This window comes from Bos indicus x Bos taurus, chromosome 2 (genome assembly GCF_003369695.1).
Source record: "Bos indicus x Bos taurus breed Angus x Brahman F1 hybrid chromosome 2, Bos_hybrid_MaternalHap_v2.0, whole genome shotgun sequence".
NCBI classification, from domain to species: domain Eukaryota; kingdom Metazoa; phylum Chordata; class Mammalia; order Artiodactyla; family Bovidae; genus Bos; species Bos indicus x Bos taurus.
In genome coordinates this window covers 13,668,952-13,694,989 of record NC_040077.1, presented here as the reverse complement: position 1 = coordinate 13,694,989, position 26,038 = coordinate 13,668,952, and the positions used below count along the sequence as shown (strand labels likewise).

General features: G+C 36.1%; 1 protein-coding gene and 1 pseudogene across 3 annotated transcripts in view; both read left to right on the top strand.

The window, feature by feature from the left end:
- Nucleotides 1-26,038, top strand: part of DNAJC10 (DnaJ heat shock protein family (Hsp40) member C10) — a 50,821-nt gene that overhangs the window by 18,611 nt on the left and 6,172 nt on the right. For both annotated transcript variants that reach the window (XM_027556013.1, XM_027556022.1), the window contains exons 10-21: nt 417-460; nt 1,114-1,251; nt 5,412-5,501; nt 6,188-6,301; nt 7,737-7,851; nt 14,123-14,250; nt 14,567-14,683; nt 18,974-19,075; nt 20,293-20,448; nt 21,402-21,535; nt 22,516-22,569; nt 22,859-23,006. In XM_027556013.1, coding sequence (XP_027411814.1) covers nt 417-460; nt 1,114-1,251; nt 5,412-5,501; nt 6,188-6,301; nt 7,737-7,851; nt 14,123-14,250; nt 14,567-14,683; nt 18,974-19,075; nt 20,293-20,448; nt 21,402-21,535; nt 22,516-22,569; nt 22,859-23,006 — 1,340 coding nt within the window. The remainder of the gene's footprint in view (nt 1-416; nt 461-1,113; nt 1,252-5,411; nt 5,502-6,187; nt 6,302-7,736; nt 7,852-14,122; nt 14,251-14,566; nt 14,684-18,973; nt 19,076-20,292; nt 20,449-21,401; nt 21,536-22,515; nt 22,570-22,858; nt 23,007-26,038) is intronic.
- On the top strand, nt 18,146-18,684 carry LOC113880531 (annotated as a pseudogene). The gene has a single exon (XR_003507759.1). The product of XR_003507759.1 is annotated as a small nuclear ribonucleoprotein E pseudogene (transcript).

The window sequence follows — 26,038 nt, the reverse complement described above, 5'->3', positions numbered from 1 at the left end:
ATTTGCCATATGTGTTAATCAGATAGGTCCATTACATTTTATTATCCCAAATTATGAGATTCCTTGGTTCAAAGGGGCTGTTTGTTGATAGGAGGAGCTATTTTAGAATAAGATCTTAAAGAGGTGCTTGAGAAGGAATGCCTTCTTTTTTCCTTGCCTAGAAATCCTGAGACACTAAGGGGAGAGAAGAGTAGAGGGAGGAAAGGGAGGGGAAGGGAAGGGAGGGAGAAGAGGTCAGGAGGAGGGAGAAGAATGAGACCTTGACCTCTGTGTCTACCTAGTGATAAAAGTCTCAGTATTTACCAGCACAGCCCAGTTATTGCCTTAGAATCAACATCATGGTTTGCAGCAAATGAAAGTATAGATTTAATACTTAATAGCTGAAATTTCCTCATAAGTTTCTTTTCCCTCCCCAGATTGTTTGACCTCACAGACACGTCTCAGGTTAAGTGGTATGTTGGTAAGCATCAATTATTTTGCAAAACTGTATCACCATGTTAAGAAACACATTTAAAAACTGATTCCAGGTATTTTCTTTGCTGGTTTCTTGAACATTTAGCTCCCTTGTTTGTAATCTTCCTTGTTTTCTGATCAATATATTCATAGTTATAAGTAGTTATAAGCATCTTTCTGATTGGCTGTGTTCAGTATATTTTAACATGTAGTGCTTTCATTCACTCCTAAATATTCCATAATTATGAGTTCCTCTTTAACCAGAGAGTTAGTGTTTTTGTCATTTCCAAACCTTAATTTTTTGTTGTTTTGTTATTTTACTTACTTAGCTCTCCTCATTATGGTCAGGGAGTACAGTCTTGTGTGTTGATACTTTAACACTATTAAAACTGTCCTTGTGTGTTGGGAGTTTGCCAAGATTTTGTTTGTTTTGCAAAGATTGTTAGTGTTCTATGTATGCTTTAAAATGTTTCATATGTGAGGTGTAATTTTTATATCTATTTGATCAAATTTATTAATCATATTATTCAGATCTGCATCATTTTTTGTGTTCTTTTTAAAAGTTTAATTTTTATGGTAGTGCAGTTGTATTTTTGCGAACTATAAATCCTTTTTAACTTTTTTTTCAACTTACAATATTATTTTTTCTTTTCATTTTAGGATGGTCTTGTTAATGTGGGATGGGTGGACTGTGCCACCCAGGACAACCTTTGTAAAAGTTTGGATATTACAACAAGTACCACTGCCTATTTTCCTCCTGGAGCCACTTTAAATAACAAAGAGAAAAGCGGTATTTTGGTATGAATCCCTTTAATTTCTTTACATATAAATACATAACACATGTATTCAAATATATCATTTTGTAAACAATGAGCAAAAAAAAAAAAATGAACCAGTTTATATCATCCAATTATGGAACGCTTAATTTATTTAGAACAAATACTTAATATTTGGGATTCTGTTTAATACTTCAGTTTAAAAAGTTAAACTGTAAGGATTATTTTTAAACTGCACTTTTAACAATCCCAAAGGTAAGGAATACATTCTTGGGTTAAATGAATATTTATTGGTTTCCATTTATTTCTATATTTTCTAATGTTAAAATATAGATTATTGGTAGGTTTAGCTGGAATCTGGTATCTGGTTTTTTTAAAGCCTCCTGTTTGACTCTGATATAAACTTAGTTTGGTGATCTACTGGTCTGGTTCACCTTCCTAATTTTATAAATGAAGAAGCTGAGGTTCAAGTAGCTGTCAAGGAGCTGAAACAAATACTGGGATATCAGACAGGTCTCTAGAGAACCCACCCACAAAAAAAGATTCTAATATAAGACAAACTACCTGTAGTTTTCTGTTTTTCTTTTTCTTTTTTTGATATTGACATAGATGACATGTATTCATTATAGAAATTCATATTTGATATATAAATGTGTAAAGAAAGATTTGAAATTCATTAAAACTAAATCACCCATAGGCAAGCACCATCAAGTCTTGGTACATGCCCTTCCAGCTCTCTGCTTATATGTGTGTGAAATTACGACTTCATGCAGGCAACTCACCAGTTTTGCCTTTGGCCCAGGCCTCTGCTCTCCATTATAGACGTGGTTATTCTCCAGCCTGTTCAGTGTCTCCCCTGGGATATTAATTAATTTTTCAAATTTAGATGTCTGTAACTATATTCCTGATATTTCCCCATACATCTGTTCTCCCTAGTTTTTTCCCCATCTCAGTTAATGAAAGCTTCATCTTTTATGATTAAGGCCAAATACCCTAGAGTCATTCTTGATCCCTCTTTTTCTCATACCTTATAACCTATACCCTATTCATCAGGAAAATAGTTGGATCTCTTTAAAATCTTTCATAATCCACCTCATTGTACTTCTCACCTTATATATTTATTCTGTCCTTATTTTTCTCTTGCAGTAAATTTTAAGTTTGAATTTTTCACTGACATATCCTAAGGGCCTAGAAGAGTACCTGGCACATAAGTACTACATATAGTGCCAGAATCCTGGAGTGGGTAGCCTTTCCATTCTCCCGGGGATCTTCCCAATCCAGGGATCGAACCCAGGTCTCCCACATTGCAGGCGGACTCTTTACGAGCTGAGCCACAAGGGAAGCCCATTCAGTGCCTGCTTAAGTGCTTTATACTGTGTGTGTATGTGTGTGTGTCCCTGAATAGTAGTATATACAATAATTCCTGTGAATGTGTGCATCAACAATCCTAGAAACTAATTCATTGACTAAATGTAACAATGAGTTTAACCAGTCCTCTCTGGATAGATACTGAAATTTCTACTTTTTCATGATTACAAGCAGTGTTATAATGTACTGTCTTGCTCACCTTTGTGCAATTCTTCCATTATCTATTTAGAATGAGATGGCTGTAGCAATTGCAAAGTCAATTCATGTTGCCAGATTTCCCAGAAAACCTGGGTTTATTTTACACTGCCATTAGCTCATGAGGATTACCTGTACTCTGGTTAACACTAAACATAGGCTCTTGCCTTCAGTACAACAATCTCATTTTTCAGTGAGATCTTGGGACTTTTTGGTTAAAACAGCAAGCTCAGAAATGATCTCAGGAAACATAAGTAAGTGATATTAGAAGTGTGATAACACAGGGTGATGAATTAAAGTCCTTGTCCCTCCTGAAAGCATTCAAGTTTTTAAAAAATGTAAAACACTATGCTAGCTAAATACGTTTGGCAGGTGAAATTTAGAGGCTGCACAATACCCTTGTAAATAAAACTACCAAATTTTACTCTAAAACAGGTTTGTAATGAAGTTCTAGTGAATTTATAAATTACATAAAATTTTTGATGAATGTGAGTAAAGTGAATGAGCTTTATAGTACTGAAACATGAAAAGTTTTCTGTTTTGACCTTTTAAGCCCTTTGGTAACAAATTATTTCATATATTTTTGAGAGTATGCTACAGATTTTTTTTAAGCAGAAAAACTGAGTTTTCTATTCTTACAGACACTGTTTGTATCCATTTGATTGTGTTCTCATGTTGAACATAATTAAACTGAATACAGTAATAGTTTCTACAGGTTTTTAATAGAGTTTTATCTTTGAGGTAATATTTGAATTGTCAAGAAAATAGTTTAAAGATAGACAGTAAACTGATCAACCCCTGTATACATTTTCTTGGTGTAACTTTTGCTACACTTATGGTAATAGCAGCTGCTTCCATGAGAATTAGACTGGCAAAGAGAGTTCCATGAAAAAAATATGCTGAGGATAAAATATGGACAGAAATAGACAGTTGTTAGAATTGAGATGTGTCTATTTCGGTTGTTTGTGTTTTAAATAAGAGACCTAGATCTAAAGTGTATTTAATTTTAAAATACATATTTTACATACATACATTTTACCCTGCAAAACTCCTCAGTGGTTTGGTTCAGGGACTTTATTTCTAAAAACCTCTATAATAAACAAGGTCCATTCCAGTTTTCCTGTAAGTTTTTTCTTAATTCCTTCCATTCAGTTCAGTTCAGTTGTTGCCAGTCATGTCTGAATCTTTGCGACCCCATGAACCGCAGCACACCAGGCCTCCCTGTCCATCACCAGCTCCTGGAGTCCACCCAAACTCCTGTCCATTGAGTTGATGATGCCATCCAGCCATCTCGTCCTCTGTTGTCCCCTTCTCCTCCTGCCCTCAATCTTTTCCAACATAAGGGTCTTTTCTAATGAGTCAGCTCTTCGTATCAGGTGGCCAAGTATTAGAGTTTCAGCTTCAACATCAGTCCTTCCAAACACCCAGGACTGATCTCCTTTGGGATGGATTGGTTGGATCTCCTTGCAGTCCAAGGAACTCTCTAGTCTTCTCCAGTACCACAGTTCAAAAGCCTCAATTCTTCTGTGCTCAGCTTTCTTTATAGTCCAACTCTCACATCCATACATGACTACTGGAAAAACCATAGCTTTGACTAGACGGATCTTTGTTGGCAAAGTAATGTCTCTGCTTTTTAATATGCTGTCTAGGTTGGTCATAACTTTTCTTCCAAGGAGTAAGTGTCTTTTAATTTCATGGCTACAGTCACCATCTGCAGTGATTTCAGAGCCCCCCCAAAAAAGTGAGCCACTGTTTCCCCATCTATTTGCCATGAAGTGATGGGACTGGATGCCATGATGGTAGTTTTCTGAATGTTGAGCTTTAAGCCAACTTTTTCACTCTCCTCTTTCACTTTTAGTTCTTCTGCACTTTCTGCCATTATTAATTGGGATATGAAGCATCTTGCTGCTACTGCTGCTACTTACTTGCTTCAGTCATGTCCAACTCTGTGCAACCTTATAGACTGTAGCCTGCCAGGCTCCTCTGTCCATGGAATTCTCCAGGCAAGAGTACTGGAGTGGGTTGCTTTGCCCTCCTCCAGGGGATCTTCCCAACCCAGGGATCGAACCCTGGTCTTCTGCATTGCAGGCAGATTCTTTAACACTCAGCCACCAGGGAAGCCCATAAAGCATCTTATTAGATCGTCAAATATTCTATTGTTTTAACAATTTTTAAAAAATTGTTAAATTTCTAACAATGTTTAGAAAATTGTAAAGCACTGGCATTCTGTAAAACATGGTTAGCATTAAAATTAGATTGAATATGATACAGCTTTTCCCGCCAGTGAGCCAGAGGTCACTCAAGGTTATTTTGAGGACCATCATAGAATACCCAGCACAGTTAACAGAAAATTCCAGGTAAGAAAACACCTAATAATGACATTTATTTTGCATCACTATTTTTAAAGAACAACCCAGTTATATAACTCTTTAATAATTGCCAAAATATGATACACTGTCTTTTTTTGAAAAGGAAAACATTTAGGATAAATAGCTTGAAAACTGTATTACTTCTTTGGTTTTTTTCTTAAAAAGTTCTTTCTCTGAAAACTGAAAAACTAAGACACTGAAATACTCAAATGTTGATTTAAAAAATAACAATATGATTCTCTTATTTTAGTTTCTTAGTTCATTGGATGCTAAAGAAATTTATTTGGAAATAATGCATAATCTTCCAGATTTTGAACTCCTTTCAGCAAATTCACTACAGGTAATTTTTTTTTTAATAATAAATAGTAACAAATATTGATAAATTTTATCAGTTGATTCCAGGTTAAACTCTAATGCCAGATTTGCTGGGATTGCAACTTGAGAGTGGATCTATAGCTTTGTGTAACTAGTCCTGAAGGCAAGTTCAGGAGGAGCACCAGAAAAGACAAGATACTGATCACAAAGCAGCTTTGAATCTGTGCGGGAGCTCTGTGTTCCTCCCTACAGAACAGTTTGTGTTGTTCACTGAGAATTACAGAGCAGCTTCAGAAGCATTCAGTTTGTAGTAGAATCAATTAGTTTCTTCTACTTATTGATCCCAGAGTTTTATAAGTCTATATCCCTTTGAAACTTTATGTTAAATCTGAAAGCAATCTGGCTTCCCCACCTTTCATCTTTTTAGCTCTGTGTCAGTAAAACTGTTTTTCTTAGCACAGTCATCTACCTTAAGATTTTATGATTTAGTGGCTCTTTTCTTTCTGTAATACTGTATAATTGGTTTATATAGCATTATTCCAAATAAACTACAAAATAAGAATATGACTGGGTCTGAATTTTAGACAGTATTTTGAAGTAATGGGTAGGATAGTTAAAATTAAGTCAAAGAAAGAAAGACTGGCACTCTTAGGATTTTGCATCTCTGATGTTTCTTTCCCTTTATCATTTTCTTTTTTAATCACTTTTAAGGATCGTTTAGCTCATCATCGGTGGCTCTTATTTTTTCAATTTGGACAAAATGAAAATTCAAATGATCCTGAGTTGAAGAAACTAAAAACTCTACTTAAAAATGAACATATTCAAGTAAGAAAAATTTATTCTGCCTACCCTTCTGCTTTTGTGCTGTCTTAATTTAGTACATAAAGTTATGTTTTAAATAACATTAAAGATGTTTAGTTGAATTCTAAATTTAGAAACCCCTAAATGCTTTTGTTCTTCTATTTTGTTTTTTTCTACTGAAAATTAAAATGATATCTGAAAAAGTTAAACCTTCATTACTCTTGAGCAGTTGGTATGTGATAAATCTATATGATACAGTTTTTCTGGAATGCAGAAAACTATAGCTTTTTTTAAGTACTTGTTTCTTTATATTAGTAATTCATGTTCATTATTTTTAATTATGATATTATAAATAAGTACAAAAATGAGTTAGAGATTTCTAAAAATTATATATATTTTCACCACTGTTAAGAATTTACTGTTAAAACTGTTGAGGCTTTGTAAATGTGGGTATGTGTTGGCACATATGTATACATGCGCACCTCTGTGCATATTGTACACATGTAAATTTATGTGTATGCTTTTATTCTCTTCTGTAAAATTTTCCATTTAGTGATTAAAACTTTTCTGCATACCAGTGTAGTATATATTGATACGTATATTTTTGTGTATGTATATGTATCAGCATCCAAAGACTAAGCAGCCTCTCCCTGTATGGCTACACTATGGTTGTTTAACCTATTCTCTCTTACTGGTAACTTTAAGTTGTTTCCATTTTTATATCAAAAAAGATACACTGGAAAAATGCACTATGAGGAATTTTTTGAACCAAGGTTATATTTTCTTAAAAGTTTTTTATCCTCATTATCAGAGCCTTCCTTCTTACTGACAGCTTGGGAGTGAGTCATTTCCTCTCTACGCCAGAGCCAGCCCTGGTATTACCATTCTTTATAATCAGCACTGTTTGGATAGGCCAAAATTGATATGTTAATACTACTAATTTTTATTTATTTGCTTTCTACTTTATTTTCTATGTATGTCTCTGCCCCATTTTCTTTCTCCTGATGGGATGTTTATCTTTTATTTCTTAATAGGAATCCTCTATCTTAAATGCTGCAAATATTTTTTCTTGGTTTATCATCTGCCTGCTGGGTTTGTTCCCACACTGTATGAAATCTCTCTGCTTCTGCGGTCTTAAAACGTTCTTTCTCTCCCCCTTGTCAAGATAATATAAATATCCTCTAAGTTTTTAGAAGGTTGGGCTTCATAAACAACTTAATATTTTCTTGGTAATTTCCACTCAGGTTTTTGAGATCTCCAAGAGACATTATTTATACTAAATGTAGTTTCAGTGTTAAATGTAAATTAATGATTCCTGTTTCTTATTTTCGTGGTCCATTAACTTGTTTAGAAGCTGTGTTGTTTTTATAGAAGTGTCATTTTTGGATTATCCTTATGAATATTTAATTGAATGGATAAGATTCTATTTTCAACATATTGAACTTTCTCTTTCCTTTAGATTGGCAAGTTTGACTGTTCCTCTGCACCAGACGTCTGTAGTAACTTCTATGTTTTTCAGCCATGTCTAGCAGTATTTAAAGGACAGGGAACCAAAGAATTTGAAATTCATCATGGTAAGAAGGGGAAAAAATGGTTTAAAAAATTTCTTCATTTTTTAATTTTACTTTTTACCTTGTTTTATATGGACATGATTATTATAAAATAACTTTGCTTTCATTTATTAGTAAACGTTTCTTAAAGGGAAAGATATTTTGAATTATATATAGTTATTTTATCTTCTTTATTCTTTTTAAAATAAATCCCTTTCTTCTACCTAATATTTTGATCAGTGTTTCAGTACGAACTCTAGTGACTTGTCAGGCTAGTAAAGAATTTAAGGGTCTTGCTGGTTGACAAAAATAAGCAACACCTATTGTTTCCATTTCAGTGTACCTAATGTAGCATCTCAACCATTATGGGCAATTTCTAGATAGTCTATTAGATGTTTTTCCAACACTTGATAACCAAACATCTCCGTTCACTGCTTTGTTAGTTTTCTTGAATTTAGAATTTGTATTTCTGCATTTCAGCTTGTTCAGGACGGTAGCCCTGCATCATGTAGGTACAGTTCCAGTTCCTGAAGTTTGGTATACATCATTGTCTCTGTCCTGAAAAAGGTCAAGTGTAGCAAAAGATAGACACAAACTACCAACATTAACAGTTAGTAAATAACAGATATTGATACTGTGCCTGTAGGGTGACAAGCATTCTTATAGGTGTTAGGAATGCAAAATTGTAAGATATGAACTCTGCTCTCAGGAAGTTTAAAATATCATCTAGTGTGGGGGCTGCTGAGAAAAGGGAGATTTTTAGGAAAATATGAAGGACATTGTAATAGTCATTATAAATTAAGAGATCAAATAAAGAGACTTTGCATCAGGAGGTGATATTTGAATTAAGGTGACATTTGAACACTCAGTTTCCCCAGGCAAATACAAGAAAACAAGTGAAGTCCCCTAGACTGAAGGAACTATGTGAGCAAAGACGACAAGATAAATTTAACAGTAACTACTGTTTATTCAGTGTTTTTTATAAATGAGATGTTTTCCTAAAGGTATTTGCATATTGTGCATATCCATTTATATCTTCACAGCAAGGCAGAAAACAGGCTCAGAAAGATAAAATAACTGGTGCAGGTAGATGTTGTATCCAAATATGTCTGACTCCGAAGCCTAGATGTATAGCTGCACTAAACTATGCAAACCATATCATCTAGTGCAGGGGGTGGTGAGAAAAGGGAGATTTTTAGGAAAATATGAAGGACATTGTAATAGTCATTATAAATTATGAGATCAAATAAAGAGACTTTGCATCAGGAGGTGATATTTGAATTAAGGTGACATTTGAACACTCAGTTTCCCCAGGCAGTAGATGATACAGTTTTTCCAGCACTTTTATCCTCGTAAAAGTGCTGGCAATGACCTAAGGTTTCATAGTGTTCTGTTCTTTTCCGCCTGTGAAATATTTCTCAGATTCCTTCTCTAGTCTATGCTTGCTGCCTTATTTCAGGTCCATCATCTCCATCTTGTCCAATATCCTCCAGTATAATTATCTGCCTCATAGCATTTTTTGTTTACAATTGTTTGTTTTCTTGGGAGATTTATTACCATAGAATACCTGGAATTACCATAGAATACCTTCATATGTCACTTTTCTGCCTTGAGTCTTCTGATCTCGTTAGGAATAAACTTCAGATTCCCTAGCATAGGAGCAATGACTTTGTCTCAGTCACCACTGTGTTTCCAGCACCCAGAATGGCGGTGCATAACAGGAATTCAGTAAACAGTTGTTAAAAGTTAACCTGCCTCTGCCTGGTTTTCCAACCTCATCTCCCACCTCTGCCGCTGCAAATAATTCTAGCTCCAGCTACTTGTGAATCATTGAAAATACCATGTTCTTTCACTCCCGTGCCTGACATAGATTTTTTCTTCCTCCTGCAATGTAATCATTACCTCTTGGCCCTCAAAATATTTAGCAAACTCCAAGTCACCCTTCAAAACTTTACTTAAAGCATTTTCTCCCTTGCTGCTGCTGCTAAGTCGCTTCAGTCGTGTCAGACTCTGTGCGACCCCATAGACTGCAGCCCACCAGGCTCCCCCGTCCCTGGGATTCTCCAGGCAAGAACACTGGAGTGGGTTGCCATTTCCTTCTCCAATGCATGAAAGTGAAAAGTGAAAATGAAGTCGCTCAGTCGTGTCCGACTCTTCGTGACCCCATGGACTGCAGCCTACCAGGCTCCGCCATCCATGGGATTTGCCGGGCAAGAGTACTGGAGTGGGGTGCCATTGCCTTTCTCCCTTGGAATATACCATAAATACCCAAGTACTTCCTTTTGTGTGTTATCACTAACTTTACAGCATAACTTGTATTATTTCTTTGGATTTAAATAGATTATTTATGTGCCAGGTGCAATATTAGAGAGTAGGCAAAGAATAGGTACTATCCTTATCTGTATCTTAAAGAACATTATGAAGTAGAGAAAACAGACAAGTAGATGGGCAACTTTTTGAATGTCTGACGTGAGGAGTATTAATCTATTTTCGAGGAGTAAATTGCCCCCAAAACTTAGCAGTTGATTTATTTTTTTGTTCATACTAGAACATGCAAAACGTTTTTTCTTTTTTTTTAATTTATTAATTTTAATTGGCGGCTAAATTACTTTACAGTATCGTAGTGGTTTTGCCATACATCAACATGAATCAGCCACAGGCTCACATGTGTTCCCATCCAGAACCCACCTCCCACCTCCTTCCCCATCCCATCCCCCAGGGTCATCCCTGTACACCAGCCCTGAGCACCTTGTCTCGTGCCTCGAACCTGGACCAGCAATCCACTTCATGTATGATAATATACACATTTCAGCGCTACCCTCTCAAATCATCCCACCCTCGCCTTCTCCCACAGAGTCCAAAAGACTGTTCTTTACATCTGTGTCTCTTTTTCTGTCTCACATATAGGGTCATTGTTAACCATCTTTCTAAATTCCATATATATGTGTTAGTATACTGTATTGATGTTTTTCTTTCTGGCTTACTTCACTCTGTATAATAGGCTCCAGTTTCATCCACCTCATGAGAACTGATTCAAATGCATTCTTTTTAATGGCTGAGTAATACTCCATTGTGTATATGTACCACAGCTTTCTTATCCATTCGTCTGCTGATGGACATCTAGGTTGCTTCCATGTCTTGGCTATTATACACAGTGCTGCGATGAACATTGGGGTACACGTGTCTCTTTCCCTTCTGGTTTCCTCAGTGTGTATGCCCAGCAGTGGGATTGCTGGGTCGTATGGCAGTTCTATTTCCAGTTTTTTAAGGAATCTCCACACTGTTCTCCATAGTGGCTGTACTAGTTTGCATTCCCACCAACAGTGTAAGAGGGTTCTCTTTTCTCCACACCCTCTCCAGCATTTATTGCTTATAGACTTTTGGATCGCAGCCATTCTTACTGGCGTGAGATGGTACCTCATTGTGGTTTTGATTTGCATTTCTCTGATAATGAGTGATGTTGAGCATCTTTTCATGTGTTTGTTAGCCATCTGTATGTCTTCTTTGGAGAAATGTCTGTTTAGTTCTTTGGCCCATTTTTTGATTGGGTCATTTATTTTTCTGGAATTGAGCTGCAGGAGCTGCTTGTATATTTTTGAGATGAATTCTTTGTCAGTTGCTTCGTTTGCTATTATTTTCTCCCATTCTGAAGGCTGTCTTTTCACCTTGCTTATAATTTCCTTTGTTGTGCAAAAGCTTTTAAGTTTAATTAGGTCCCATTTATTTATTTTTGCTTTTATTTCCATTACTGTGGGAGGTGGGCCATAGAGGATCCTGCTGTGATTTATGTCAGAAAGTGTTTTGCCTATGTTTTCCTCTAGGAGTTTTATAGTTTCTGGTCTTAGGTTTAGATCTTTAATCCATTTTGAGTTTATTTTTCTGTATGGTGTTAGAAAATGTTCTAGTTTCATTCTTTTACAAGTGAAAAGTTTTCCCAACACAACTTGTTAAAGAGATTGTCTTTTCTCCATTGTATAAACTAAGCAGTTTAAAACAATGAACACTTATTAACTCAACACAGTTTCTAGTGTTCAGGAAGCTGAAAACAGCTTAGCTGAGTGGGTCTGGCTTGGGTTTTTTCATGAGGTTGCAATCCCAGTGAGTAAGGACTGTAGTCATCTGAAGATTGGACTGTGGCTGGCAGATTTGGCTCCAGACTGACTCATGGCATAGCCAGGAGGCTTCGGTTCCTCACCAGGTGACCTTTCTGTGGGGCTGCTTACTTATCCCAGAATGAATGATCAGAGAGACACACATACACAGAAGCAATGATATCTTTTATAATCTGTTCTCAGACAGTATAAACCGGCACACTCAGCATATTCTATTGATTATATACACCAGCCCTGGTACAACAGTTGTATGGGTCATTGAAGGCGATCTTGGAGATACCTACCCTGATATGAGCATGGGTTACACTTAGGAAGAATACATAGATGGAGTAATTTTCTGAGGTTAGAGAAAGCAGTCTCTTCATTGAGATCTAAGTAAAAATAATGGTTATACAAATAAAGAGGTGTTAAATACGTTCCAAGCACAGGAACCGTTAAGTGTATTCTGGGACTCTGAAATAAGAGAGAGCCTTATTCATTTTTAGAAGGCAAGAATTTTAGGATAATTGGAATGTGGAGTGTGGAAAGGAATGAGACTTAAGGCTGGAAATGGCACTGGGGTCCCAATAGTGTGTTTCATCTGTCAGGTAATAAAGTAGTTTGGACTCTATCCTGGCAACAGAGCAAAGGCTTTCATGGGTTTAAGCAGAGGTGTGACTTAACTAGTTCTACATTTTAGAAAGTTAACTGGATGCCTAGAATTGGAGGGAGGGAAAGCAAGTAGAAGTCTGATGTAGTCATTTATGTAAGACAAGATTGGTAATGTAGATGAGAAGTAGACAGTTTTTAAATGAATGCAAAATCAGTATAACTTGATGATTGTGTTTAAATGTAGGGAGATAAGAAAAGGAAACTCAAGTTTCTGACTTGGCAACTGAGTGACTGACTGCACCATTCTGTAAGAAAGAGAGCACTGGGGGAGAAGGTGACATGAAGTACACACCCCTGGTTCACAGTTGAATATAGGCCTGGTCTCAGGAGAAGAGTTTGGGCTAAAACTCTTTCATTGGTAATTGAAGTCTTGGGTGAGGATGACCTTGTCCAAAAGTGAATACAGAGACAAGATTGGGGTCCTATGAATCATTTTTAAGACTGTCAAAGAAAGAAGAATTTATGAAGCAGTTCAAGCAGCAGTAGCTAAAGAGTGAGGAAAGAGCAGGACAATGTGGTATCATTTATCACCATTTAAATATTTAGGAAATGTTTCTTTTCTATTGGCCTATGAACTCCTTAAAGAGAAAGTGTGTATCTCTTATTTTGCATGTGCTATGGCATTTAAAACAGGACCTGACACATAATAGGTGCTTTACTTAATATTAACTATTGAGTGAATAAATCAGAGGGCACATGGGAAAATGGATTATGTTGTGGTCCTAAGAAAGCTAGTATTTGCGAAGCCAAGGAGTATATTCTTTAAGCAGTGGCCTTTAAGCAAGGGGACCACATGATCAGATTAATGTTTTTGTAACTTGCCTCTGGTAGCAGTGTAGAAAATGAATTAGTTAAGGAAGGCAGAATAGAAAGACCAGCTTGGTTATTTCAGTAGGCTAGACTACATTTAGGCAGTAGCCTAAATCGGGGTTGGAGATGGTAAGAGATAGAATGGTTGGAGCTGTGATACAGGCAAAGAGAGAAAGCAAGAATCACTCTAGGAAATCTTTTTAGCACCTAGTGGATGATTACACTATTGTCAAGGTAGGAAAGGTGAGAAAAGGAGCAAGTTTAGGGAAGAAGAACTCAACTTTGATTTGTGTATATTTTGTTTGAAATGTCCATATGACATCCAGGTAAATATTTCCACTGGGTAACTCAGGTCTTGAATTCATAAGAGAAGTCGAGGTTGAAGAAACCGACTTCAGAGTTAGGCCATAACAGTAGTTCAGGCAAGCAAAAAGAACTCCAAGAACGTTGGGAGGAAATAATTCTCCTACTGAGGATGAAGGAAATTTTCAAAGAGGTCTTGACGTTTTATCTGATCCTGCAAGAAGCAGAGTGTAAAGCAAAGGTTTCTCTGGCAGAGCAAACTTAACGTAGTATACAGAACACTAAAACCTCCACCAAATCAATTTGTTCATAAGTTTATCTTCTCTTCAATATTTCAAGTATAAAAGCTTTGAAATGTTTCTATGGATAAAAAGACAAAGTGTAGATTTTAATTTTTCTCTTTTTTCTCTGTTTCAAAGGAAAGAAGATTCTATATGATATACTTGCCTTTGCCAAGGAAAGTGTCAATTCTCATGTTACCACACTTGGACCTCAAAATTTTCCTGCCAATGAAAAAGAACCGTGGCTAGTTGATTTTTTTGCCCCTGTAAGTTATATTTATCTGTCATATTTAAACATTTTCAGGTTTTCTCTTGTTATGACCAAAAAAAAAAAAAAAAAAAGCATTTTCTAGGTAACCTTGAACAATGAATATTAGAATCATGTTACTCAATTTGGCTGCTGTTACATACTGTTTTTAAGAAAGGCTGACATACTTGCCCTTCCAAGGACTGAGTATATAAATGCTTAAGATTTGTAACAGTAATAAATATTGTTTATCTTAGCATATTGCTTGTTGCAAAAAAATGTGGTTTTTTTGGTTTCATTTGGCTTGGTGCTTATGAATATTTTTTCTTCAATAGTGGTGTCCACCATGTCAAGCTTTATTGCCAGAGCTGCGAAAAGCATCAAAGCATCTTTATGGTCAGCTTAAGTTTGGTACATTAGACTGTACAGTTCATGAAGGACTCTGTAACATGGTAAGGCAAAGTATAAATATTTCTTCTAATGTTTTCGTAAAATGTTTCAGCAACCTCACACTAAAGCAATAAAATAACTTTCAAAAGTACATCTAACATTTAGAGTAGTAACATATTACTTAAATAATTTCATCAAAATGATATAAAATTATGATTGGATTAAACATAAATATTTAAGGTTTTTTTTTAATTTAATATTACCTTTTTCAATCTATGGGCGTGTCTGGTCACTCAGATGGTAATCTGCCTGCAATGCAGGAGACCCGGGTTTGAACCTTGGGTCAGGAAGATGCCCTAGAGAAGGGTGTGGCTACCCACTCCAGTATTCTTGTCTGTGGACAGAGGAGCCTGGCGGATTGCAGTCAATGGGGTTGCAAAGAGTCGGACAGGACTGAGAAACTAACACTTTCACTATGCTTTCTTTTTGGCAACCCATAGTTTTTATTCTTTGTCTTCTAAATGTAGTTTATAGAAATTAAGCAGGCTTTTTTAAACCTTTATTTACATAACATACTTTCTTAGGTTAATAAATGTTTACTGTTCAGTTTAGGAAGAAATAGAAATTATAAAATATTTTTGGGGGGGGAATCCTAAATCAGATCAAGCCTGCAGATATTAGTGTATAGGAAATCCAGTTACAGGACATAGTAAGTGATATGCGGGTATGCATACAATCTTCAAATCCCAGCATGTAGAGAACTTTTTGGGACAAATAGCAGTTTACTGGACATACACATTGAAAGAAGGAAAAAAGATATTAAAAGGACTGATAAGACTGTCATTCAAATACAGTGTTCAGGCCTTGTATTCAAACAAACCAACTCAAAAAAAATATAATTGGAGAAACTTGAACACTGAATTTCTGATGATTTTCAGTAATTATTATGATGAAGGTATACAGATAGCCAACAGGTCTATGGAAAGTTGTTCAACTCTGGTTATTAGAGAAATATAAATTACCACAGTATCACCTCACATTGTTTAGAATGGCTGTCACCCAAACATCTACAAATAGTAAACCCTGAAGACGATATAGAGAAAAATGAGCCCTCCTACACTGTTGATGGGAATATAAATTGGTACAGCCACTATGGAGAATATGAAGGATCCTTAAAAAACTAACAATAGAGCTACCATATGATCCAGCGATCCTAACCCTGGGTATATATCCAAAAAAAACAAACTCTAATTTGAAGAGATACAGTTCATAGAAGCACTATTTACAATAGCCATGATACGGAAACAGCCCAAGTGGCTATCAGCAGACAATTGGCTTAAGATGTGTGTGTTGGGGGCGGGGTGGGGGGGGCGGTGTTGTGTGTACACAAAGGATATTACTTGGCCAAAGAATGTTATACTTAGTGAAGTAAGTCAGACAGAGAAAGCCAAGTATTATACGGTATCACTTATATGTGGAATCTTAAAAATTACACAAATCAGCCTGTATACAAAACAGAGACATGCTCACAAACAAAACAAACATTGTTAGCAAAGCCTGAGGTGATGAGTTACAAGTATGAGATTAACAGATACACACTACTACACATAAAATAAGCAACAAAGACAGTGTACAGCACAGGGAATTATATTCAATATGTGGTAATAACCTATAGTGGAAAATAATCTGAAATATATATATATATAACTAAATCATCTTGCTGTAGAACTGAAGCCTACCCAATGTTGTAAATCAACTATATTTCAATTTTTTTAGGAAGTAATGTGTTTTAAAACCATAATAGAAATAAATGTAGGGTGAAATCCTTATGCATCTATGTGAGGAATAATTCATTCCACAGAGATGCTCATGCCTGCCAGTGCACACATCCACTGAGGATAAAAGTTATGAATGATTTTAGCTTCACTGAATGTTAAACTATTGCCAAAGAAAGAGACATTATAAAGTCGAAACAACAGACTGAGGAAGTATTTGCAGCACATACAACTGACAAAGCCTTACTGTCCAGAATGTTTAAAGACTACAGATCAGTTTTTTAAAATAGCAAAAGAATGAGGTTTAGACATTTTATAAAGGCAGAAATTCGATAAATGTGAAAAACGTTCAACTTTACTGGTCCTCAAGAAAGTACAAATTATTACGATGGTCATATACCCTCCCTCCGTCAAATTAAAAAAATTTAGCTGACCAGTGTAGTAGCAAGTACATGAATAAATAAATTATCCAGTCATACAGTAGAATAATCATAGAGGATTTAAAACTAGATCTGTCTTTACCAGCATGTTTGGTAAATCTCAAGACTATAATGAAAAAAGCAGATTGTAGAATAGTATACAGAGTGTGATAAAATTATAGAAAGTTCATAAGTGCTCGGACATTACAGTATACTGTTCAGGAATACACGTGCATGTAGCAAAAGTGTAAAACATCAGTGGATTGGATACATGCTTATTTCAGGATATTGGTTACTCCTAGCATCAGGAAGGGAAGGAAATGGGATCAAAAAGGAGAACCTCCTAAAATCTGCCAGAACAGCAGAAAAGTTAATTGTCCTTAAATGTAGCGGTAGAGATATGTATTTGTTAGATGAGTCTCTCTCTATATCATGTTTGAAATTTCATTAAAATAAGTTTAAAAAATGAAATAAGTAGGGCCTTTGGTTTTAAATGTCTTGTATGGGACTTCAAAAAGTTGCTAAGCAAAAATGAAGAATTGTGTTCAACAGTAATTTGAATTCCTATAGTTTTTCTACTTTTCATCTCAGTTTTTAATTTTCTGTAGATAATTAAGCAGAGTGTAGATATTTAAACCTGGAAATATCAAATATCAAGGTATCAAATTCACCTGGAATAGAGGCTAGGATTCCTTACTCACTAATTGGTTAACCTTCACCAAGTCCCTGAGCCTCTCAGTACCTCAGTTTCCTCATCTATAAAGTTGATTCAGTAATTTTAGCTTCCAAATAGACTTGTTGTGAGGAACAGATGAGAAACTACATTTCAGTGCTAAAAAGGTGCTCAACACATAGTAAGGACTTGTCAAATGTTAGATAAATGTTTTTTCCATCTAATGGGTTATTTGTGCTCATTTACAAAAGTTTGATAAATATTTCCATTGCTTTTTCTAAAATTATTTTTGAAGTTCAGTTTGCTAATGAGTGCTGGTCAGCATTGAGGATTCATATAGTTCAGCTACAGCAAATTTAGAGATAGGGATCTGTTTATAACCTTTTAAAAAATAAAAAGCTTGAGAAGTGCTTCCTGAATTAGTGCTCATGTTAATTCTGAGGAAGGAAATTATAGTGGTTTATGTATGTATGTGTATATATATACACACACACATGCCATAAAAGCTGTTTTGTGCAAAGAATAAAAAGTGACCTCATTTTTAGCACATGATTCATAATTCTCTAAAAATGGCTGTGTGCACGTGGATTATTAGTTTATTTCCTTATTCTTGCTATTTTTATGTCCTTGATTTTCTTCTACTTCTGAACAAATTGGAGTGTTTATTATGGTTTAAAAAATAATAATAAAACACTCAAACTAGACCCCAGTCTGCTCTTATCCCATCCATCCTGGTTCAGGCGAGTAGGAGAGGACTGCACTCATAAATGCCCGTGCTCGGGCCAGGGCCAGAAGGTGCAGAAGGTGATGGTGCAGCCCATCAATCTCATCTTCAGATACTTGCAAAATAGATCGCGGATTCAGGTGTGGCTTTATGAGCAAGTGAATATGCGGATAGAGGGCTGCATCATTGGTTTTGATGAGTATATGAACCTCGTATTAGATGACGCAGCAGAGATTCATTCTAAAACAAAGTCAAGAAAACAACTGGGTCGGATCATGCTAAAAGGAGGTAACATTACTCTGCTCCAAAGTGTCTCCAACTAGAAGTGACAGATGAAGTGAGAAATTGTTTGGCAATACCGTTGGTTTTTTTAGGTGTCCTTTGTTAGAGATGTAGTTCTAAAACATGTATTCATATTGTTCTGCTCACCCTTATGTTATTACCAGATGACAATAAATGCTGTGGGACTGTTTTTATCAAAAAAAAAAAAAAAATGCCCGTGCTCACTTCTCAGTGTTTCGGTGCCTATGGATTTTATGGCAAATGGAGTAACTATACATAAGAATCAGCTGCTGAGGATACAGCAGTAAATCTATTTCCTTTGTTCAATTTGGCTAGGCTAAAATTTTTCAGTCATCAGTTAGGCATTGAGTCTTTTAAAATCTTGTTGCTGTTACTTAAGGCAAGCTGGTTATAAATTTGAAGCAAATAGGTAAAATATGTAGAATCTTATGTTTAATTTGTATTTTCATTCCTAACAGTATAACATTCAGGCTTATCCAACAACAGTGGTATTCAACCAGTCCAACATTCATGAATATGAAGGACATCACTCTGCTGAACAGATCTTGGAGTTCGTAGAGGTATTTTAAGTTATAGCCTATATAGCTATAAATCCTTCCATGTGTGTATATACTTCATATGAGTATTTAGTAATGTTTAATAATAGGATTTGTTATTTTTATGCCAAAAACATCTTCTGACAAAATTATTTTTTAGCTTTTCTACTCTTTTATTAATAGACTTATTCTCAGAGTTCATAGCCAGTGTGTGTTTTGTTTGTTACCTAGTATGGTGCCTTGTACTTGGTGGACACAGTTAAATACGTGAAATTAAAACTTCTACATAAAGCCTTGTCACCCCTCTCCCGCCCCCGTTTTCTCTAATCTACCACAGATTATTTCTTTTTGGTCCCATATAGATTAGATAGCAGTGAATCCCATTCTTGGATAGTTCCAAGAAATATGTGGCTAAGGACAGTCTTACCTCAGCCACCAATGGAAGGATTCTGCACGCCTCAGCAGCTTATGCCAAGCCTGCTGTGTTCTTAGCCCAGAAGTGCTCTACTGGAGCATCTACCCACCTTTTTTTTTAATCACTACAAATCTTAATTGACTAAAATAGTTAACAGGGGACTCCTAAAAAAATGAGCAGTCGTAGCTTATTATCTATGCAGTTGCCCTCCCAGCCTCTGTCCTACTCTTCTCTTCCTCCTCCTGAAAAATAATAGCTTTTTGTTTTGTGTTGTTTGTCTCCCCAGGGGAAGCTAACATGATTAGTATTACCCAGTCATGATAGACTGAAGCTTGTTATTAACAAAACAGCATTTGAAACAAGTGATCTGAGGTTGTGCAGTATCTCAAGTGGGAATGTCAGAAAAATAGGATAGTAGGCTTTCCATTAATAATTAATGGAAACCAAACCAGTTGTTGGTTCCAAAAAGAACTCTGTGGCCTATGTAGACATCTGGGCAGCTCTTGAATCTCTTGCCTCATCTACCCACAACCTTAAAGTTGCCACTTTTCTCTGCCTAAGATGGTTTTAGTGATACATAGAGATAAGAAAATATTCCTTGATTTAATAAGACTGATGAGCAGAATCCAAACTTAAAAAGTAAATTAAGGATCATTTCTTCCTTTTTTAAAATAATCCACTATAGATTCTCTTTAAATATCCTAATGTATCCTTTGATCATTCAAAAGCAGAAACTTTTCCAAGTGACATATACCAACAATTTGCCCAAGACTATGTGAACTACTCTTTTTTATATCTGTTACAATGAATGGTATATTCTCTTTAGGATCTTATGAATCCTTCAGTGATCTCTTTGACACCTACCACTTTCAACGAACTGGTTAAACAAAGAAAGCATGATGAAGTCTGGATGGTTGATTTCTATTCTCCATGGTGTCATCCATGTCAAGTCTTAATGCCAGAATGGAAAAGAATGGCCCGGGTATAGTAAAAGAATTTATTGTCCAAGTCTTAACATTTACTAAGAATGTTTATTTAACAAACACTTTGAAACTGAGATGAATGAACCTACCACCAGATTGTCACTTAATAAGAGTTTTGATCATTTTTTATATAACGATTAGATTTCAGCTCTACTTCTGTCTGGTGCTGAATAGTATACAATAATGACCCTGTTTTCTGTGTCACTTGGTTTGACCAAATTTCTGCCAACATCAACACAAAGATCCTCTTTGTTTCATATTAATATTTTTTCTACCTCTTCATTGTTAGAGCTTAGAAATACAGTTTCTTCACAGTATTATAAGATAATAAAGAAAAAATGGCCTTGATCAATGAAATAGTTAGATTTTTAAATTTCCTACAGAGCATTATAAATCATGAAAGATTGGAAACAAATTATTTAAATATCAGAATGGAAAACGCAATTACTATTTTATTTATAAGGTAAAAAATTAATAAACCTAAGAGTTAACATTCTTTCTAGTATTTAAATTCATAATAATATAATTTTCCACTCTTTTCAATAAAATTTTTAAATTCGGGCATGACTCAGTATGCTATCTGCAATCCACATTTCCATTTTAAAAAGTAATTTTAAAGTACTGTTGCAAAGAAATTCATTAGTTCTTGGTTTCTGACACATCAAATTTTAGATATATGTAATTTTCCCCATGTAATAGATGAATGAAATCAGTTATTTAGTTTACAATAATTTTAGTAAGTTTTTGACTACAAAATTAGATTTCCAATTCATTACTGTAAATGTTCTATTATGTTTTAAGCCCTTAACCATTTGTATTTGGCAAAAATCACTGGTAGATAATATAGTAACCATCTAACGGTAACTACTTCTCTATTGTAAACATAAAAAATTGTTATGGAGGTAATTTAATTCTGATTACTTTGATCTATTCATTTTTTTTTCTTTTATAGACATTAATTGGACTGATCAATGTGGGCAGTATAGACTGCCAACAGTATCATTCTTTTTGTGCCCAAGAAAATGTTCGGAGATACCCTGAGATAAGATTTTTTCCCCAAAAATCAAATAAAGCTTATGAATATCAGTAAGTATTCTCTAAAATTTGAAGGCATTTATATAATCATTTATTTTTATACAGTTAAAATTTTAAAGTTATGCTAACTAAATAAAAGTTAAACCACCCAGTATTTTGGGAGAACCCACACCTTATTTAAAATAGTGTGGGAATGAGGAATTTACAAAGCGAAAAGTGGACTGCCTGGGCACACCGATTGTGAAGCTGACAGTCTGGTATAGAAGGAAATGAGAGGAGGAACATTTATTAAGCCCCTCTTTGGTTTCAGGTACTGTACTAGAGACTTTTTGCTCACATTATTTCCACTTGTCTTCACACATACTCTTGAGAAGTAAGAATTATTACCCTTCCTATTACAGATAAATAAACTGTTTCACAGACCTTGGATAACTTTCCCAAGTCACACATCTGCGAAGGTTTGAGGTTGGGCTTTGAGCTCAGATCGGTGTCACCCATGCTGTTTCGACAACACCATATGGCATTTCAAGTAGGAAACTCAAATACAAGACAGAATATAATAAATATTATTAAAAAGTAGAAATGAACCATGGATTTCAGAGAAAAGGATCACAGCCATGAGAGGAAATCATGAGGCTGCATTTATGCTGTCCCTGTTGACATGTGTCTTAAAAAGTGGATAGGAATTTGATGGACTGTAATAACCAGGGTAACGGTTTCAGAACCAAAGCCTTGGAGATTTTGAGTTTTGCCATTACTGTAGGTCTTTGGGAGATGTCCAGCAGACATCTAAACATTTAGGTCTGTTTTGAGCGCACACACACACAAAAACGTCGAGACTAGAAAAAATATGTTTGGAAAGCAATGTAAGCCTTGTAAGCTTAGTATTTGTGGCTAAGGTATATCTGAGAAAAGAGGTGCCAGATAAAGTCAGTCAACTAAACTTTTAAATTGCTACAAAGGAATTGTTTTCTGAACATACCCAATAATAGAAATAACGGTTTACAACTTACATATTTTTCTTCTTTCAGTAGTTACAATGGTTGGAATAGAGATGCTTATTCTCTAAGAATCTGGGGTCTAGGGTGAGTAATTAAATTATGTATAATTGTATAAATTATATTCAGTGCTCTTTACCTTCCTCTTATGTCTGTGGCTAAATTTACTCAGTTAAGGTTCTAGCACTTTTCTCCTAAGTAACACTTACTTAGGAAAGTTCTAGCACTTAGGAAGGACTAATTTACCAAGATAAGGTTGTGCTTTATTATATTGTCGTTCTTTGAAGTCTATTTTTAACTTATAAAGATTTGCAATAGTCTGTTCTAGATGTTTGCTTTGACTTGTATAATAAATAATTTTGATTCCTTGTCACAGATTTTTACCTCAAGCATCTATAGATCTAACACCTCAGACTTTCAATGAAAAGGTTTTACAAGGGAAAAACCATTGGGTGGTTGATTTCTATGCTCCTTGGTGTGGACCTTGCCAGAACTTTGCTCCAGAGTTTGAGCTCTTGGCTAGGGTAAGTCTTATCTATCTACTGAAATAAGTTGTAGTCACACTCATGTTTTAATAATTAGATAAGATTTTGTAAATAATAATTTTTTCCTTAAAAGTTTCCTCTGAATTTAAAAACTCTGTTCCATTTCTGTGATTTTGATCTTTGCAGTAGGTTCTTGCTTCTTCACTAAAGCTTGTAACTACCTACCTACCTATCTTGATTGAAAACATCTACTTAACCAAAATAGCCAGAAACCTCACTTCTTCCCTTGTTCTTTATTTTCTTCCTGCTGCCCTCCAGGCAGTCACTAGGTCCTGTCACTAGATCCTGTCAGTTCAGTCTCCTAAACTTCTTTGAAATCTGTCATCCCTCTGCTAGCCTGTTGGTCACGCCTTCATCATCTAGACTTAGTTATATGCGCCTCTTAACTAGTCTCATACTGCCAGTCTTCCCTCTTCAGTTCCACTGTAATGATCTTTCTGAAATATTGCCTTCTCTAGCTTTCTGTTAACCACATTTCTTGACATGCGTTCTTGATTACAGCTGTCTAATCTGACCCTCCTGACCTCTTTAGCTTTTTCCCTCTCCCTGACAGTATACTGCAGGCACGACAACGTACTCCAGGTTCTCTGAACAAGTGCTTTTACGTACATGCTGTTCCCTCTCTAAAATGCATTTTCCTTACTTTGGCCATCTGGATTGTTTTTTTGTCCCTAATCTACAAAACCCAGCTCCAGTGGGATTTCTGTATTCTCTCCCCTTCCCAGTACCCCTTCAGGATGCTTACACATTGTATGTTAACTATATCTGTCTCCTCCAGAAACTGTGAGCTTCTTGAAAGCAGTATATGTACCTATCTGTATATCCCCGGTGTCTTAACTCGATGAACACTTACAAAATGAAAGTAAGCGTGGTTTATTTTGGTGTTTCTGTCATAAGTCCTAAATTGTTAGCTTCCCCACCTCTGTACTCAAGGAATTTTGCCTTTGGCTACAGAACATTCATTAGAATGAGAAAGCCAGCTCTAGTTCCACCAGCCTGAAACAGAAGCTGAGCATCCAGAGAGATTTCAAACTCCTGTGGAGCCATAAGAGATAGTTTTAGTTATTGACTGGTTTTTGAAATAAAAGGTTATTCTTTTTTTTTTCCTACATATTATATCTTTTTTTCCTCTTATGCTTCTTTTTCTCCAGTAATCCTAACAAAAATGTTTTATTCCCTTATCTCTTAAGTACTGAAAAACTTAATTTAGCTATTTTGTAATGCAGCTGTATCTTGAATATAGCAGAAATTATTTAAAAGGTCATTCAGCAAATCCTGAGCACCAAGTAAAAAACACTATGTCAAACATTAGGGCTGAAAAAATGGAAAGATGAATATTGCATGTTTTTTAAATGAGATTTTAATCTATTGGGAAGGTAAAATGCAAATATATATAAATCAGTAGAATCTTTAGTGAAATTAGAGCAAAACAGGAGTATGGGGAGCAGGTCAGAGTCATACCAGGAGACAAAAGGCTCCCCGGAAAAGGTAGTGTTTGAGATGAGAATTGCAGCATGGCTAGGACGGTGGCCCTTGGAAGGGCTGACTCAGGGGTGCTGTAAACAGAGAAGCCAGGATTTGCAGAGACGCAGGGCACACAGACCGCGGAGCCGGCGCAGGCTTGTCCTCTGTTGGTCCAGTGTCACCAGAGGATAGAGATAAAAGGGGCGTGGCCAAAACTGAGGCTCTTGGCCAGGCAAGGACAAGATGGTTTGGTCAGCTTGCCTGCACTCACACTGTACACTTTTCCTCGCTGCTCATACTGCTCAGAATGTATTCTATAGACGCATGGGAGGAGAGCTGTTGGATTTGTCAGGATCCACTTTATATTGTAAAAGGATCACACTGAACAGACTGAACCTGGCCGTCAAGACGAGAGAAAGATCAGAGCACCAAAACCAGTATAGTGTCCTTCTGTAACTGAGAGTACAAGCCAGCTAGATTTCTCTGACCTTCACTATGAGCGAGAGAGAGAGAGAGAGTGTGTGTGTGCGTGCACACGCGTGCTTCTGCATGCAGCCTTGCTGGTGCCCTAGCACAAGTTAGTCTGCCTTTAGTACCCCAACCTTGGGGGCAAAATTACAGGTAGCTGGGATATTGTAATTGTCCTGAAGTGAGAGGTGATAACCTGAACCAGGATTATGGCAGTGGTCATACAAAGAATGAAACAAATATGAGAGATAAGAATGACTAGGATTTAGTTAGTGTTTATTTGTGATAAGTGTAGGAGAAAAAGGAGTCTAGCATGGCCCTAGTTTCTGGCCTGAATTAAGTGAACAGTAGGACAGAAGGGCTGATAGGTTAAGGGAGAAAGGAGTCATTTTAGAAATGGTATCTTTAAGGTGCTTTAGCTGAGACAGGCCAGTACATAGTTGACTGCAATCAAGGGAATGTTGGGGTTCAGCAGCATATAGATGTATAAAATCTCCCTGGGAGATTGTCCACAGTGGGAAAAAATGCTGATGAAATACGGAACTCTGGTTGGACATTTCGAGGGGCAGATGTAGGAGGAGTGCCCCTTGCTGGAAATGAAGAACAGTAACCAGAGGAATCGGGTAGCCAAGAGACTAGCGATAAGTGCCAGGAAAGAAAAGAGGAGAGAAAGGAGTGATCAGTCATGTCAGATAGTCACTAAGAAGACTGAAAAGTGTTCATTGAGTTTGGTCAAGTAGAAGTCATTGGTGAACTTACAGCAGTTTCAGCAGAGGGAGCAATGAGAACAGAAGCTAGCTAAAATGTGTTGATAGTAAGTAGATGATGGGGAAGTGGTCAAGGAATAAATTTGAAAAAGAAGCAGGGTGGCGGTTAGAGGAATCAGTGCCATTAAGGAAGGGATTCTTTTTTGGTCATATGTATATATGCTGAACAACAGCAACAGTATATGCTCACGAGTAAGTAAGAGCTCTAATGGGAAGGGACCAGAGAATGTTGAGATAGTCAGCCTTCCATGGGAGGAAGTTGCTCACCTCAGCAGATGAGACTGGAGATAGGAGGAACAGAAAGACAGAATC